The following is a 15,982-nucleotide window of genomic DNA, read 5'->3' on the forward strand; positions in this document are numbered from 1 at the left end:
AAACTAGAGTAAACATTTTCAGTTACAATGATTTGAAATTTCCCAAATACAATAGACTAGTTTTCTAGCTACAGTGTCTGACTGATACTAAAGCTAAACTCCTTTTGTAGCCTTAGTGTTATTTTTTTCCTTTTGTAGTTGTGTGTGCTTTCTCTTTATAAAACAATTGGACAAGAAAGAGTCTGTCAAAGCGGCTTAACTCTTAGGATGTGCATAAGTGCCACTTAGAGTGTTGTTTCTATGTGACTCTAAGTAATGCTTGATTATTAAGATTCTAGATCACGGTGGCTTGATTATACCTGTCCTGTCGTCTGTTAAAGGACAAATGCAGCCTTATGACATTTGACTTGATCTTTACCTATGGATTTAAATCTATCAGGCACCAAAACCTGCTGTCATTACACTTATCTGTTGTTCTGCCCTGCTGTGCTGAAGAGAGAGCTCTAGCTTTCATATGAGATGATAATGCATTGAAATCTACTAGTCAAAAACGTAACGTGTTGATTCTGTGGCAGAGAAAGCTGTTAAGATTTTTACCTATTCCACATTTGTTTAAATATTTAGTTCCTACCAGGAGGAGAAGCAAGTGGAGGACAGATAGTCCTAACAAGCACACCATCCTGGATTTGCTCAGAGTTTAAGTTCAGACTCAGTTAATTGGTTCCAAACTGAAGAAGTAGTATGTTAATATGGAAATAAGCATCCCATGCCTACAACTTTGCTGTTTCTATTGGAGTCAAGCTGAAATCAGCTTGAATAATCAAAATAAAAAGACAGAGCTCAAGCCTGACTGGAATGTATTCCAAATTTACAGCCAAATAAGAAGGAGGGAGGTGAAGTTTTCAGGAGATTAAATGTTCCCTTTGCCTTCAGTTCACACTCATTCCCAAAACAACATAGCTGTTCATGGCATGCATGATGTTCTCTCCTGGTTTATTCCCTCGGGCAAAAATTTATTTCTAATTGTACTGCTATAATTTAATGCAAGAAGAAAGCTTGGGGATGTGAGGGGAAAGGTGTGTTAGCTTCTGATAACCTATAATAAGGATAGTAGTTTGAGAATGTTCCCTTCCCACACACTGCAGTTGGTCTTCCTCTTGTACTGAAAGTCATAAGCATCTGGACAAACAGAAAGCCCTGTTGGCATCCTTAAAGCACCCAGAAGGAAGCTGCAAGGGCATGGACACAAGACTGTGGATCATTCGCTGTTCTTTCTCAGCGTTTCATGTTGTCCTGAATCCAGTCAAGATAACGATTCACATTTGTATAAACGCCAGGTATGTCTTTGCGGCCACAGCCTATTCCCCAGCTGATGATTCCAATTAGATACATGCGTTCATCCTTCATACAGACCAGAGGCCCTCCAGAGTCACCCTACAGAGAAGTAACAGGTTAGTAAAAATCTCCTTTTTTGTTTGTTTGGTTTTGTTTTGTTTTTACCCCCACTGGCTTTAGCGGTGCACTAGTATCTATGGAAATGCCCTGTGTAGTATGCTTACAAATCAAGAGCTCTTAGTAACAGCGCTTCCATATAAGCTACTTTTTGTGTTCCAGACTCCCTCAACACTTCTCTCATGAGGAGACCCTAAATATTCTTGACACTGAAGCATCTACCTTTGTATGGCACTCATTTACGAAACGTAGGTGAAAAGTTGGTAAGAACAAAAAGGGGGATGCTGTTATTCAAGCTATAAAGATCCAGGGTGTTCTAAACTGCTATGTGTGATAGTAAAGCACAATTATTAAAAGAGCTGTTTTAATGGAAAGGATGTGAATTGAATGTGTACCCTCCTTCTTTTTTTTCACATTAGAGCTGCTCATTCCATACCCTCTTTTGGCCTTTATTCTTTTCTCCACTTCCCAGTTAAGTGGCACCCCCTTCCTTTTACAGAACCTCCTGCTGAGTATTTTGCAAGCTTACATAAAAGAAAAATACTAGGAAATGCTGCTGAGGTGGAATTTCCTGCTTACTTTTGTGCTACTTCCTGTATTTAGGATTTTCAGTCTGTGTTGTTCTGGTTTGCTTGATTAAATGTGGCCTACTTTCTCAGCTATGAGGGACAGGGGGAGAAAAAAGGAAGAGGAGCCAGTGGTTTTGTTCTGTTCAAATAAAGTCTACTAAAACTTCTATGTAGTCAAATGCAGAACTACTTTAAAGTATTTTCTGAAGCTTTTTGATTAGTCCAGACTGTCAAGGATAGACCTAAAAAGAAGAGAGGAAGGGAATTGGGTTTACCTTGCAGGCATCATCAAGGTGTCTGGTGTCTCCTGCACATAACATGTTGTCTGTAACTGTTCGGTTGTCTAGATGCTGTGTTGTGCACCGACTGGCTGGAAAAAGTCTGACATGGCCTTCCTTCAGGTGCTCTGAATAGAATGGAGAGACTGGAAGAAAACCAGCAATATAAATACATATATATGTCTGTGTATGTGTATACAGATTTTTTTTTTATTTTATTGCAGTTCAGTTTCTCTAGTTTAGTTACACTGAATAGCTGGGTGGAGGTGGGGGTGGCTGAACAAATATTTCCTTGCCAAAGGGTCTTTTTTAATTCTCGGGGGGTTCTGCTTTGCTAGTGAGAACACCTTAAGTCTACTTGAGAGACTATTGCTGCTTTAGCATGCTGAAATGCTAAAGAGGTTTTTGTAGGCTCCAAATTAAAGACTGCTGGGTTTCTTGATTGGGTAAGTAGTCTTTGCACAGTTAAATCAATCAAGATGAAGTCACAGGAAGTGCCTATGAGAATCACTCACTGCATGAAACAGGAGCCTGACATTTTATTATTAGACTTGTGCCAACAAAAATCAGATTCTTCGTACACAATACTGACTAACTGGATAGGAATGTATACTCATGTTATGTTGGAATGGGAGGGATTTTTTTTTGGGGGGGAGATGGGGTGGGTGGGCAGTGTTGGTTTTATTCTTCTGCATAGCTGCAATTGCACAAAGCTGAAAGTAGGCAGGTTTTGTTCTTTTTTTGTTTGTTTTTCTGACATTTGTTTTTCAGTCTAGTTCTGAATTATAGTTGCAGCATCCTTTCCCTCTCAAAGAATTTATCCTGTACTCACTGTAAGCAGTGCTGAGAACTAGCTTTAAAATCACTGTAAAAACAGTTCATGACATGCTTATATTTTACATCTTCCAAGTCTGCTCCAAAGTCCCTATGGGTTCCAGTCATGATTAGGTCTTGTTATGATGGGTGCTTCACAGTCTCTGTCTCAAAGTTTACAAGTTAGAGAATAAAAAGAAATTAGTAGAACGTGCCAGTAAAATAAGAGCTGGGTTTTTTTGTTTGCTTTAAATACAGGTCAGCCTGTGTATACTTCCAGGCAAGTTTTATTCCTGTTTGTTGTAGCTCACTTTAAAAACTGTTTGGCCAGCCTTTTATTAGATTGCTATTGCTTTAGCTTTTTTTTTTTTTTTGCTAATCACTGCACAGCCAGTGTATCTTTTAGAATAATGCAACTACCTGCAACTGTGTAGTATATCAAATCTTGACAGAAATGTGTTTCTGTCAGTGACAATGTCTAAATATACTCAGTACAGCAGAAATGTGGCAAACCTGATTGTACATTTTCTGTCTTTCCTACCTCATCCATTGTGCCATTTTTTGTGTTTCTACTGTTGGAGAGTATCAAGACAGGCTTTATTAGCGCATGCAGCTGACAGAAACCAGACGAATTAAATAATTTACAGAAAAACTTAGTTTTGTCTATCTCCCACTTACACATATGTTTTATAGTGCTGATATAAGCCTGTATAATAATTTAGGGAGTCACACATTAAGCAATGCTAAAATCTTAAATTCTTTGAGGGTAGGGGACCCAAACTTTGAACATAGTATCTTCTACTTACATTCTTCATTTCTGCCATAGCCAGAGATCTCACATTCAGTCCAGTCAGGCAACTGCAGTTCTGGTGCTGGGAGGCAGGCAGCACGGACAGTGTCTGTTTCAATAGCACAGTCTTCTGTATCTGAGTTCAACTGCAACAGAGCTGAAGATGGGGAAAAAATAATCTCCACTTCATTAACTGCAAATCTGAGCCAACCGTGACCTTTCCAGTCTTGAAGTCAGAAAAGTTCTTACCAATATCATTGTTGAAATTTTCTGAGTCAAATCTCTGATGCACAGTGTAGTTCTTCACTTGAAACTTTTGTTCATTTTCCTCGGGAGTTGCTCGGGAAGTCCTACCCAGCACAATCTTCAGCTGGTTTGCACTAAAGCTGAAGAACAAGAGTCTTGCTTTCTTCCCCTGTTAACTGGAGTGGACTGCTCCCTTGAAGATGTACTGTTGGAGCTTCTCTTTTCTTATTTTAGCACTATTTAGTGCATTACCCAGGCAGTTTAACTTAAAGTGTCCTGTTTGCCTTCGGTTTTGCACTAACTGCTTACAACCACCAATGGCAAAGATCCTCTGCCAGCCCCTAGCTGTTCCCAGGTTTCACACGGCTCTGCATCTCTATTGACAACTTTGTTCTTCAGCTATTTGATATTCTGCTGTGGTACCTTAAAGCCCTGCTGCTAGTTTGTCCAATAAATGCCTGTCTGTAATTCTCAGCACAATTAACTCCATAATCTTCAGTGCAGAACGACTTACTGGGATAAAAAGCTTTTTCTTCCCCAAGTCTTTTACCCTTTCAGTAAACTGGCTATACTGGATGCTTTAATTTTCCAGATTTTTTTCCCCTAGACAGTGCTGAATTCTCAACTTACCCTTCCTCAAAACAGTGAGCAGCTGACAAAACCCAGCAGGAGCTGATCAGAATTCCTCCACAGAGGAAGTGCTCTCCAGGTGCTCGGCGATACTTCACAAAGATGGCAGCTTGCCATGGGTGAGCTGCAATGTCTGCGTAGGAGCCACCTTTAATCCTGTACTGGTGGACTCTGCGCTGCCGTAAGCCACAGGCAGCTGTGGATGACAAACCCAGAAACAGGCTTCTTGTTCAGGCACTCTTGCTTTGAGTTTGGGTTAAGAGCCTGTTGTCTGTGCGTGTTGAGGCAGCCTGGCTCAAACTGCTTAGTATCTGACTCATTCCTGTTTCCTAGGAAACTTGTACTCTGATTTGAAAAATACAGTAAGGAAACCCTGCCTTTTCTGTTCTCCATTTCTGCAGTCTTCCCTTCTGGCAGAGAAAAGGGCACTTCTGTGAGAGTGGAGCCACAGAATCTGTTTCTACTCCAAAAAGCTTCCTCCCCCCCCGCCCCCCCAGCTCTTACTTTACTATAAGAGGCTTGACTTTAATGCAAATGACATACAGAACACTAACACCTCAAAGAAGGAGAAGAATTAGGAGTGCTAGGATCCTTACAGCAAGTAGGCACATCGCAGTACTCCCATGTGAGCTGATTTCCTTTCAGTACGTGGCACCAGGGCTTGCTGTCATTGTCAGGATTCCTGCAGCACAGGAAAGAGAAGAGCCATTTGTATTATCAGATCTGCAGGGAGTTTGGAGAGACCTGAAGGTGGCAGACTGTGACCTGAGTGTACTCTTAGATATTTCTAGAGATACAGAGGGCCCTTGGGGCACGTAGTCTCCTGTCAGAGAAGCATAGATAGGTCGAGTGGAATAAAATTACTATTGTTAGTGAGCTTCATTCCCAGCAGTAATATATTTCCTGAGCTTTAATAACCCATGTAAAAGACTAGAGCCCTACCTCAAGGGTATCACAAGGAAGTTTTGTGGGATTTTTTTAACTTTATAACTGGCTACATACCGGCAGAAATTGTGACTTCCAAGGCCCAGCTGGTAAGCATCTCTTCTCCAAGCAGTATATAACTTGTTGATAAGGATTCGAGAATTCCACCTCAAACAGGTAGCTCCAGAACTGGTAACACTGTGGCTGCCTCGGTAATCTGTGCCTCTTCCAGATTTGCAGTTGATGTTCCCAACTGCAATAAGAAAGCTGCACATTAACCGACAGGTGTGAACCTGTCAGTTCTTCCTAACCACTGTGATTTCTGTCAGGTCATCTATATATTAGCTATACTTATCTCAGTTTCTTGGTGTCATAAATATTAAAAGTTTAAGCATGATTTAATGTGAGTCTCAACTTTTCAGGCTACAGAAATAGCACAATTCCACAGAGAACCTTTATATATGCAGTGAATCATGGAAGCTCTGAAGTCCATTCCCTATCCCCCTGCATGTACCTTTTGAACAGGAGGGCACACCGCAGTGTTCCCAGGTGTACTTTCCCCCTTTATAGATATAGCACCAAGGTCTGGAATCCTCATCTGGGTTTCTGAAAGAGTTATGACATTATGCATCATTATAAAGCTATTGTTATTAGTCCCATGTCTGCCATTTAGTCTGGTAACTTAATCGTGCTCTGCAGTGAAGACATGGACTGAACTACCACAAGGTGTCTGGATTCTTAATTTAATTTTAAAATTGCGGAGTAAATGGAGGTGAGGATGTAGCTAGCGGGAGTGGACAGCTTCTTTGTGCAGTTTAGTTCATCTACATTCCTGTATTTCTAGAGTTTTGAGCAGGATCTGGAGCTGCAGGAAACTGGCTTACAAAGAGACTTTTAGGCACTGAGAAGGGACAAGGGAAAGACTATGGCATGAGAGATGTACGTATTTTTCGATCTGTCATGAGCATCCAGTCTAGATAGATCTGAAGTTCAGATATGTCTACGGAAGTCGCAATTGCTACTCATGGGCTATGCTGTATTTGCGCCTGTGCAGAGTCGTCTCTGCTTGGTATTAGACTGTTGAAAACAGCTGTTCTTTTGCTCTGAGCTCTTAGAATGGGCTGATTCCTGTGGCTCGGCGTGCCATCAGCCCCTCACCTGCAATAGTTGTGGTTGCCCAATCCCAGCTCAACAGCATCCTGTCTTTGACCGCTGTACACCCGGTCCATCAAGCCATTGCTATTCCAATTTAAACATTTAGTTCTGCTCTCTGTCATGCTCCATGTACCCCTGTATGTTACTCCAGCATCTTTGTAGCACTTAACTTCAGTATCTGAACAAAAGGGAACAAAATGTTACTATAAGGACAGTATCCCAAGCTCAGCTTCCCCAGTTGGTTCTGCTTAAACTTGACTCCCGTGTGTCTTGTCTAGAAAATGCCTTGCCAGGCAGACTGAAAGTACATACGAAGGTCTTCAGCTCCAAAATTCAGTTTCATTAAGAGACACTGAGAACAGCCCAGATGTCCTTAAAAGCTCTTTGTAGTATTAGCTTTAGAATAAAAAGAGGTAACTTAACAAAGAGCCTAGTATACAGCAGCAGCTTCTTCATCCTTCTGCACTGCATAGCTAAAACTGGTAGCATTGTTCACAATAACTGACACAGTATACTTGCCTATTTCACACTGCTTCCCAGAGAAACCGTGGAGGCACTGGCAGATGAAGAGCTGTGGGGAATAATATGCCTGTGAACACTGGCCTCCATTGTAGCAGTTATTTCTAGTGCAGGCTGTGGAATAAGCGAAAGCCAGGAAATACTGTTAGATTTCACGGAAGTAAGAAGGTGGTAATGTATACCCATCTTTCCTCTCCTGTCAATCTCCTTTGACCCGTTATATTTTTCCCTGCCTACCTGTTAATGTCATGTGCTTACAGTCTTTTCCTGCAGTGTTTACACTCTTCCTTTGCTGCTTTCCCTCAACATACGCTGTTAGGAGCCTTCCTCAGCTCCCTAAGCAGCTGCCCACTCCTGCTTAGTCCTGCCCAAGTTGGTATATGTTAGTATTTTCATTTCTATCTATTCTATTTCAAGCTAAATTTTCTGTGTGGTAACTCCTTCCCTGTCGGTGGACTTCTTCAGGATGATTAGATGGGCGATTTCTCATCCCCAGTGATTTCTTTCTCTTTTTCTTCTTCATACTCACCTCTAACAGGCACAGTGTGGCAGCGACTCTGACCACTGTTGCACCTACAGTATTCTGTTCTGCTGCCTGAAAGCCTCAGCCAGGTCTCCCTGTGGTGGTAAATCTCTCCAGATGAATTGTCTGTGCAAATGTCTGTAATTGGAGAAAAGAAATCCTCTTTTAGAGATTCAGGGAAGAGACCTGGCTAGGCAAAAGAACTCCCTTCTCTTTCCAGCAGAGTATCGATCGTAAGAGCATCTGTCTAGCGGGCTGCCCTTTTTCCTTCTCAGGCAATCGTCCCGTCTCTCTCACTGCTGTGTTGCTGGATGTACTGTTGCAATATTGACCGACTTCTTTTTCTTTGAAGGAGAGCAGAGGGAGGGGAGAGGAAAACTTTGGTCTTTGAGCTGTGGATGGTATTAACAGTCTGGTATTTTGTCTTCTGAATATCTCATCCAGATAACCATGACAAACAGCTTTTAGGTTCTGTTCCCTCAGCATCGTCTGCTTTCCCCTCCTGTACTCATAAAGCTCCAGGTAACACGGTTGTAGTTTGCCTGGCTTACCTCTAGATCTGGCTCCCCGTTTGAAACGCATGCGTAAGCCCTGCAAGCAAAGAAGGTTAATTCTGTGAGTAACTGCTCTCTTAAGAAAACTGAGAGGAAAAAGTGTTTCCAAAGAGCTAGTCCTCTTCTTAAGGTCTTGTAAATCAGGGGAGCTCTAAGCAACTTGTCAGACAGTACAGTGAAAAGTGCCTTTAGTACCTCAGCATGGGTACTGAGAATTGTAAATCCAGTCATCACAGGTTACCAGGTGATTGCTTGTCATCTGAGTGACGTGAACTTGAGATGTGCTGTCCTCACATGGTGCGTGAAGTGATTATGTGCTCTTGGGGCATCGCACATGCTCACTAAGGCTTATCAGCTTTCTGATATTTGAAGGAGATGCAAGCAAATAATTTCCGAATAAGTAAATACAAACAAGCAGTTATTTTTGCTTGTTTACATGCAGTTTCCCCATAAGCCTTTGTAGCTTGATTACCTTTGAGAGAGATGTCTCCTGCAGCCAAATAAGTAAAATATTTTGGATAGGGTTGTAAGGAAGAAACCAATTTAGAAAGCTTTTTTTATTAGGCCGTAAAAGAAAGCATAATGTAAAAAGCAAGAGGAAGGCTGGGATAGAATTTGTTTGAGAGACTAAACATTTTAGAATTGTGCAGGGTTTCCTCAAACCTGTGCAGTGTGAGATGTAAAGTGCGGGGACATGGGAACCATTGATGTACAGTTGTGAGAGTAACGATGAAGGTGATGACAATAGAAAGAAAATTAAAGGGTGATCACAATGGGAACTCTTACTGACAGTGAAAGGTGACAGTGAACAGATGTGCCAAGAAGATTTGGAGATGACTTGCTTACTGAAATGAAAACCAGCCAGGACAACACATTACTGGAAATCACAGTTTTTCCTTCCCCTAATTTATAGTAATATGACCAGATTATCCTGTGACATAGACAGCTGGAGTCAATGGTGAGGAAGTGCTGCTGAAAACTCAGGAGGATGGCAAGACATTATTGGATGCATTAGCCTGCTTACCTGGCACTGAGCAGCCGCGATTGCTCCCACCAACAGGAGGAAACATGGGAGTTTGCCTTCCATTCTGAGTGCTTTCCACATCACCTCCAAACCTCAAGTGATCTATAGAGACAGAAGAAAAAATAAGATGTTGAACAAAGACATTTTAAAGTGTGAGTGGAGTTCAAGGTCTTAAGTTTAAATACAGGTTTTAAATTATGAAAATTATTTTTACATTAAAACACACTTCCTACTCCGCAGTTCTCTGCCATCTGGTCTAGCTGTCCTGGTGTTCCTGGACAGGGGAAACTTCAGGCTGGACCCAGATGTTCTTTTACTTGATAAACTTAGCCATGCAACAAGCTAAAGCACACCATTTTAGGTCTGGTAGAAACTCAGACACTGTTTCCTGGGGAATAACACTGGCAGAAGTAAATTCTAAGTCCTTTTTCCTAAGGTTGCTGGAAGCCAACAGTATCATGTGCGTTATTCAGGGAGATTGACTTGTCTAATGAAGGAATGTAATGCTGATTGGAAAATATTAATTGAGAGTCAGGTCATTGAGGCCTACCTAAGAGATCTCTAGCAGGGGCTCAAAAATCTGCTGAAGGATCAGTCTGTGATAATGGTGGTTTAAGAGGATTTGCACTTTCTGCACAGGCTGCTTCTCTGGGTGACAGTGAGGGCTTCTCCCTTAGGTGGAGGATGCATCAGCAAGAAGACTTTGGTTTATGACAGGAGGGCATAGCACTACTATGTCTTTGATTTTCAGGATTTCTACAGCTTCTCCCCAGCTAAGCTTTTAGTTTCTACTATTGTCATTTAGCTTTTGCTAAAAAGGGAGAGCACAGCAATTGGCTGGCAAGCTAGCTTTTGGTCTGGTGTTCTATTTTATTCGTTGCAGCATCTTCCCATGTGTCACTTCTGTGCAGTCACAATGACTTCTTATTCCCACTGATCCCTTCAGCAACTTTACACTTCAGATAAAGCCCTCTTCCGTCTCACAGCAAGAGTTTCTGCTTCCTCCAGACTGATTTACATAGTCTGTCTCCTACAGTAGTAGTCTTGGGAGAGAACCTCCAATGATCTCCTGTGGGAAATCGCTGGCTGGTATGGTGTGGTTTGGGTTAAGGATGAATCTGGATTTCTGCCCCCATTTATCTAATTCACTTTGAAAATCTACTTATCTCTTCACTCATGAGAGGTTAATTTCCTACCTGGTGAAATTGCTGCTCAGACCTGGCCACAGCTATAGGAAGGACATTTGGTTACTGTGACCCATCTGTATTTCTTCCTACTGTAGCAAAATTTATTTCTGTCTGGCCTTGAACAGGCAAGTTTCTTCACAGAACTGTGAATTTAGATTTCTGTAGCCATTGAGTGCAGCAAGATGTGCTACCATCTTGTGCCCTAGTTTCCCCTCCCCCAGTTTGCTTCCTGACAAAGAAGTGAAAATTATTTCTTCCACCAGAGTGCCATGTATAGGCACTGACTGGTTTAGGGCAGCTGCTGGGCAGAGAGAAAATTCTAAGCAGCAGCAGGTGTGCTCATAACACAGTGCAGCCTCGAGGACATACAAAACTTTAACGCTGAAATTAAGCAACATGTTTTTTTTCACGGGCTGCACTACATGCCATTTTCTAATCTCATCCTAGTACCAGAAAAATATGCTGGATGTGACGGGCAAAGGCAATGAAGGGCTTTCTGAGGTGGTCTGTTGCCTATAAAGGCAAGGTGCTTTGCTGTGGATGTCTGGTTCCTCTGTTAATCCCTGTAGGAAAAATTCCCAAGATGATGTATATTGCCCATTTCTTTATCTTGGTGACCTTGCAGTAACTATAAAAGATCAGGCAAGTGTTATGTATGTAAAAGAACTCCAGTAAAGCCTGCATGAGTTTGGTAGTTAGCAAAGTTCTGCTGTATATTTAGAAACAATGCTGAAGTTGAGGACTTTAAATGAGGATTTACTGCTACACTAAGGAGGAGGTTGTTGTTCATAACAAAACTTCAATCAGTAACATGGAATCAAATGAGTATATGGTATCAGAAGTTTAGAAACTTTTAGTGCCTATGGGACTTCTTGGAAATGTGGCATTAAATAGCAAGGTCCAATACATCTATTAAAAACTGGGAAGGTATTGCTGATTTTCACAGTTGAGTAATAGCTTTGAAGGACTGGAGTTGTCATTATTATGTAATCTGAACTCTTACAATAAGGCAAATAACTTTATCACAGGTTTTCTGACTTGAACCCATGATTTTCTTCCTAAAATTAATAATTACTCCTACATGCAGTAATAGTAGCTCTTTTTTACAATTGAACAAGACTTAAGTAGTCACCAGTGTGAACAGATTTAGCTTGATCCTCTGTACTAACCAAGACTGCTATAGCAGTCACTCTAGTTGTCCGAGATGATGAATCACAAAAGTATGAAGTAGGTGGGAACCCTCCTGCTTTGAACAAATCCAGCACCAGAGGTCCTTTTTTTCTCTTCCTTTAAAAATATTATACCTCCTATATAAACCATGAGCTGGGAGTGAGGTAGAGTAGCAGACAAGAAGATGTAATTTCATTCCCAATCTCTAAGATTACTCTGCAATTCCAGTGCTTTGAAATAAATCAGGCACTGTCCCCCACATGATCAGCTTTTTATTATCTACATTATGCAATCCCTGAGCAAGTAGAAAGATAATCATTTAGGAAAACTACTACTACCAGAAATTAGGAGCTCAAACACTGTTTATATAATAAAGCTGGAGAAGGCAGCTGGGTAATAGCTGGTGAAACTGGAATATGACCGACGAAGGAGTCATAAATTAGGATTCAAGGCTATAAAAAGGGAGCTTGTTTGTGGGTTTTGTTTGTTTGTTTGTTCGGTGTTTGGATTGTTGGTTTTGTTTTTTTTTTTTTAAGATTTGTTCAAAGAAAAAGCAAAAGGCACAAATATTCCAGTCTCCGAAGCAGAACTACAGCACGATAGTTTAGGCTAATGATGAAAAATCACAGACTGCACAAAGAGGAGACTTAAGTTGCAAGTCAGACTAAAAGGATTCACAGAAACAGCTTCCAAGAGCCTTAGTTACTTCAAGTCTTCTATTTAGGTCACGTCTTGATGATGAGATCCATGTAATTAAGAGAATCTTTCAGGGATTTGTATTAGTATGCAGAATTTGTAGTATACTTTATATATTTTCAAGCCCCTTCTCACCTCTTAGGAAGCATTTTGCATATATAGGAAGCCTTTTTAAAAGCTGTAAGGGTGATTTCCAAATAGGCATTGGCTTCAGTTGAATCTGAGCTAAATCAGCAGCGTTTCCAAAGCTGAAGCGGATGATCTAAACTGCTACCCGGAGTCACTTGGTTGCTGCTGTAACCCTGCGTTACATTATCTTCACTCCCTGCAGCTGGAGCCCCTTACTGGAGCTATGCAGGCTTATGTTCTCAGTCCCACTGTGGCAGGGTTTCAACTTGTTAATTGCTAGTACCACTGGTCATCTTTGTTGCTGTCTATGGAGAAGGCTTGAAGTTCTTACTGACAGCTTTAAGAAATGAGATTCTGTGAACTAAGACCTTGTTAAGGAAAGGTTCATTCAGCGAAGCTACTTATCTGAGTTTAGCTGCTTTTTTGGAATTTCTGTCTGGGAAGCACTGTGAAGAACTGTTGAGACCTCATTTCTGAGGTAACTGCTAAGATGCCCCAAAAACAAGCAACACTAGTGAAATCTGATCTCGTGTGTGTGTGTGTGAGGACAGAGTGGTAAATCTGGCCTAATTAATATCTTGGAGGAAGTCCTAGCTGCCTGAAACCAGCAGGGACCTATAGCTAGGTTTGAAGAGGGTGTGGGAAACATCTTTTAAATTTTAAAAAAAAAAACAACCAAAAATTTCAGTCTTTGAGACTGACATGAAAGGAGGCATCCCTATTTAGAAAGCATCTGCATGGTTTAATCAAGTTTATGGTTATTAATCAAGCTTACCCCACACAGGCTGCTATACAAGATGATCCTGGTCTTACACAGCACCTAGTTACACTGTAGAATGTGATAGACAGTCTCCCTAAAGCTGTCTTGCATTGCATGCCACATCCTTTCTTCCACTTCCACTTCAGGCTAGCTTATCTTGTAATGCTGTAGCATGTCCCCCCTCCCCTCCCTCCTGCCATGGTGGGGACGCTTGTCCATCTTTTGGTGGCTGCTGTCCCACTATGCACGGAAAACTGGTAGCAGCTGTTGCCAGATGTTTGTTTTCAGTTCAGGAAAGGTACAGCTTAGTCCAGTCAATTGGAATGTTCCAAATGATAAGACCTATCAAACTGAAACCATGCAGTTGTTTGAAAAATACCATGTTTACAAGACTCCAAGCAGAAACCTGCAAGCAATGTGCTTTCTAGAAAGGCTCTCCTAAACAGTTTGTGCCTTCTGCTCTCACCCTTTGCTTCCTCTCTGATCAAAAATACTCTAGCAATAAGCCAGAGGCATAGATGTGGTGTTCTGACATTTTGATTCTACACTTTCAGGTACATTAGGACATAAAGATATACGACACCCTAAATTGATCTCTCTTTGCTTAAGCAGCAGCAGGAATACTTTAAATTCCACTTATTAATTTATTATTAATAGCAGCTCTTCTAAGCAGTAAGAGTGTGAATATTATCTTATCAATGTGGAATAGGACCTAGAAAAGGGATGTATCTTATCAATGTCAAAAAAAATCATTAATAGAAAGAAATTAAAAGTAGCTCTCCCCCCTCAACCCTGTGTGCCTCCCCATAAACTAGTATGTCTATTCCAGAATACTGTGATTCTGAATCTGTAGCATTAATAGCTTTCTTGCTGATGAACAGCTATCTTGATCTAGCTTGAGCAAAAGACTACAGATCCTTGCTGCCTTTTCCTGCCTTCTGAAGAAAGTGCTTCTGTATCCCTTTTCTAAAGTGAACAGATGAACATCAGACTTGTACTATTGGTCTTTAAAATATACCTCCGCTTTTGGGGAAATAATTAAAAAAAAAAAAAAACAACAAAACAAAACCCTAAGACTTGGTAGTCTTCAAAAGCACTGGAGAAAGTGGATATTTCAAACTCTGGCTTCGTTTTGGGAATAATTCTCAATATTTCCTGTGGTTTTGGCCACATTTGAAAGGAAGCATTTAGGGAGAACCAAAGACAACCCACCCTCCTCCTCTTTTGTCCTTCCATTATCCTGGTTGGGAGCCTGGGGTGAAAGGCATAGTCATCTCCTCCCAGGAAAGACTATAAATTATCCTTTCACAGCTTGCTTTCTGGATCTCTTCTTATCATCAAGATATTTTCCCGTAACTCTCTGCTTTAAGTTCTTTTGCTAAAGTTCTTTGTGCAGGAGACTCCTCCCTGCCTGAGGCTCTCAGTCTTTACCCTGGAACAGCTGAAGCTTTCTTGAAACAACTGAAAGCTGGCAGCTTTACCCAGCATTATGAAACTCTTCGAAAGCTGAAAGGCAATCGCTCAAGTTAGTTAACTACTATGCTGCTTCAGTGGGATTTATTAAATAATATTTAATAGTACTTAATGACAATGCCATTGGTGTTGAAAATGGGAAATGCACCTTTTGAAACAAGTGAATAGTACCTACCTTTTTGCTTTTTCTCTTCTGTATTCTGCTGATTATTTCCTTTGCAGACCAGTCTGCTTTTGTGTTTTCTGCGTCTCTGCTCTGATCTCTCTGAACAGCTCCTGTCCTACTTAAAAACTCCACTCCAGGGGGTGGAGACTCTAGACGGACGAAGGGCGTGTTTTCCCCCACCCCCACCCCCACCCCCACCAGAGGATCTGGGGATGATCCAGGACAGGGTGGCTTGTGTCTGGAGTATTAGGGAGCCAGTCTGTGTGGGACCGGAGGCAAGTTTGCTTGCTGAAGTGAGCGGGGCATGCTGGATTTTACAGCCGGTTTGTTTTGTTCTTTCTCTCTTCCGTCAGAGTCTTCTTAGTCTTCAAAACAGTTGTTCCCCATCAACACCTTGTTTCAGTGACAGTAAGAATAGTATGCATCCCTTAGGATGAACTGTCCTATCAGGAGTGTGAGGGGCGCCCAAGTGTAACTTGCCCAGGCAGTGCCCTAAGTGAATGCACAGGTGTGTTATTTCTTACATGACCAGAAGTCTGCAATCTGTGGACTTAGTCCCAGTGCTGAGAAACTCCTGTTTCAAGCAGTAGTGCAGTGTACTGTGCTCTGAATGGCATCCATTGAGAATCTTTGACAGAAAGACCCTGACCTGTATGTGGAGCAAAGCATGCAGTGAACAGTGTTGCTGGGAGAAGAAATGGTCAAAAGAGCTCTCACGTTAAGTGGGGACCAGGAGCAAAACTTCTAAGGATCCTTAGACAGGAATAGCATGTTGAGGACCAAAGAGTGAAATGCTTGCTGATACTGTCCGTCATAGAAAATGAAGACCTACTCACCAGGGTGTAGTCACAAAATACCTGGTTATCAAAGTGTGACAGACAAATCTGAAGGATTTCTTCAAAATCTGCAAAACTGTCAGTGACGCAATTGTTACAGTACTGGATGTGTCCTAACTTAAAAACTGATTCACTACAAGTCGGGTTC

The 15,982-nt window shown here is 41.5% G+C and overlaps 1 protein-coding gene across 1 annotated transcript; it reads right to left on the reverse strand.

Annotated features, from left to right (window-relative positions):
- Positions 1 to 99: 99 nt before the first annotated feature.
- Positions 100 to 15,164, reverse strand: PLAT (plasminogen activator, tissue type). Its single transcript, XM_080370547.1, has 14 exons — positions 15,008 to 15,164; positions 9,418 to 9,519; positions 8,391 to 8,430; positions 7,846 to 7,977; positions 7,317 to 7,430; positions 6,801 to 6,975; positions 6,157 to 6,248; positions 5,721 to 5,895; positions 5,315 to 5,400; positions 4,719 to 4,914; positions 4,092 to 4,228; positions 3,859 to 3,999; positions 2,237 to 2,385; positions 100 to 1,374 (listed from the first exon to the last, which is right to left on the reverse strand). The coding sequence occupies exons 2-14, from the start codon at positions 9,496 to 9,498 to the stop codon at positions 1,216 to 1,218; spliced, it is 1,677 nt and encodes a 558-aa protein (XP_080226673.1). The 5' UTR covers positions 9,499 to 9,519; positions 15,008 to 15,164; the 3' UTR covers positions 100 to 1,215.
- Positions 15,165 to 15,982: the final 818 nt, after the last annotated feature.

The sequence above is a fragment of the Falco punctatus genome (genome assembly GCF_963210335.1).
Source record: "Falco punctatus genome assembly, chromosome: 20".
Classification (NCBI taxonomy): Eukaryota; Metazoa; Chordata; class Aves; order Falconiformes; family Falconidae; genus Falco; species Falco punctatus.

What these genes read in the sequence shown, in the direction of transcription:
- PLAT (XM_080370547.1), bottom strand. Translation starts at nt 9,498, where the DNA reads ATGTGGAAAGCACTCAGAATGGAAGGCAAACTCCCATGTTTCCTCCTG. An exon ending in TGGGAAGCAGTGTGAAATAG is followed by an intron (nt 6,976 to 7,316) that starts GCAAGTATACTG and finishes CCTTTTGTTCAG; the next exon opens with ATACTGAAGTTAAGTGCTAC. An exon ending in GGAAGTCACAATTTCTGCCG is followed by an intron (nt 5,401 to 5,720) that starts GTATGTAGCCAG and finishes CCTGTGCTGCAG; the next exon opens with GAATCCTGACAATGACAGCA.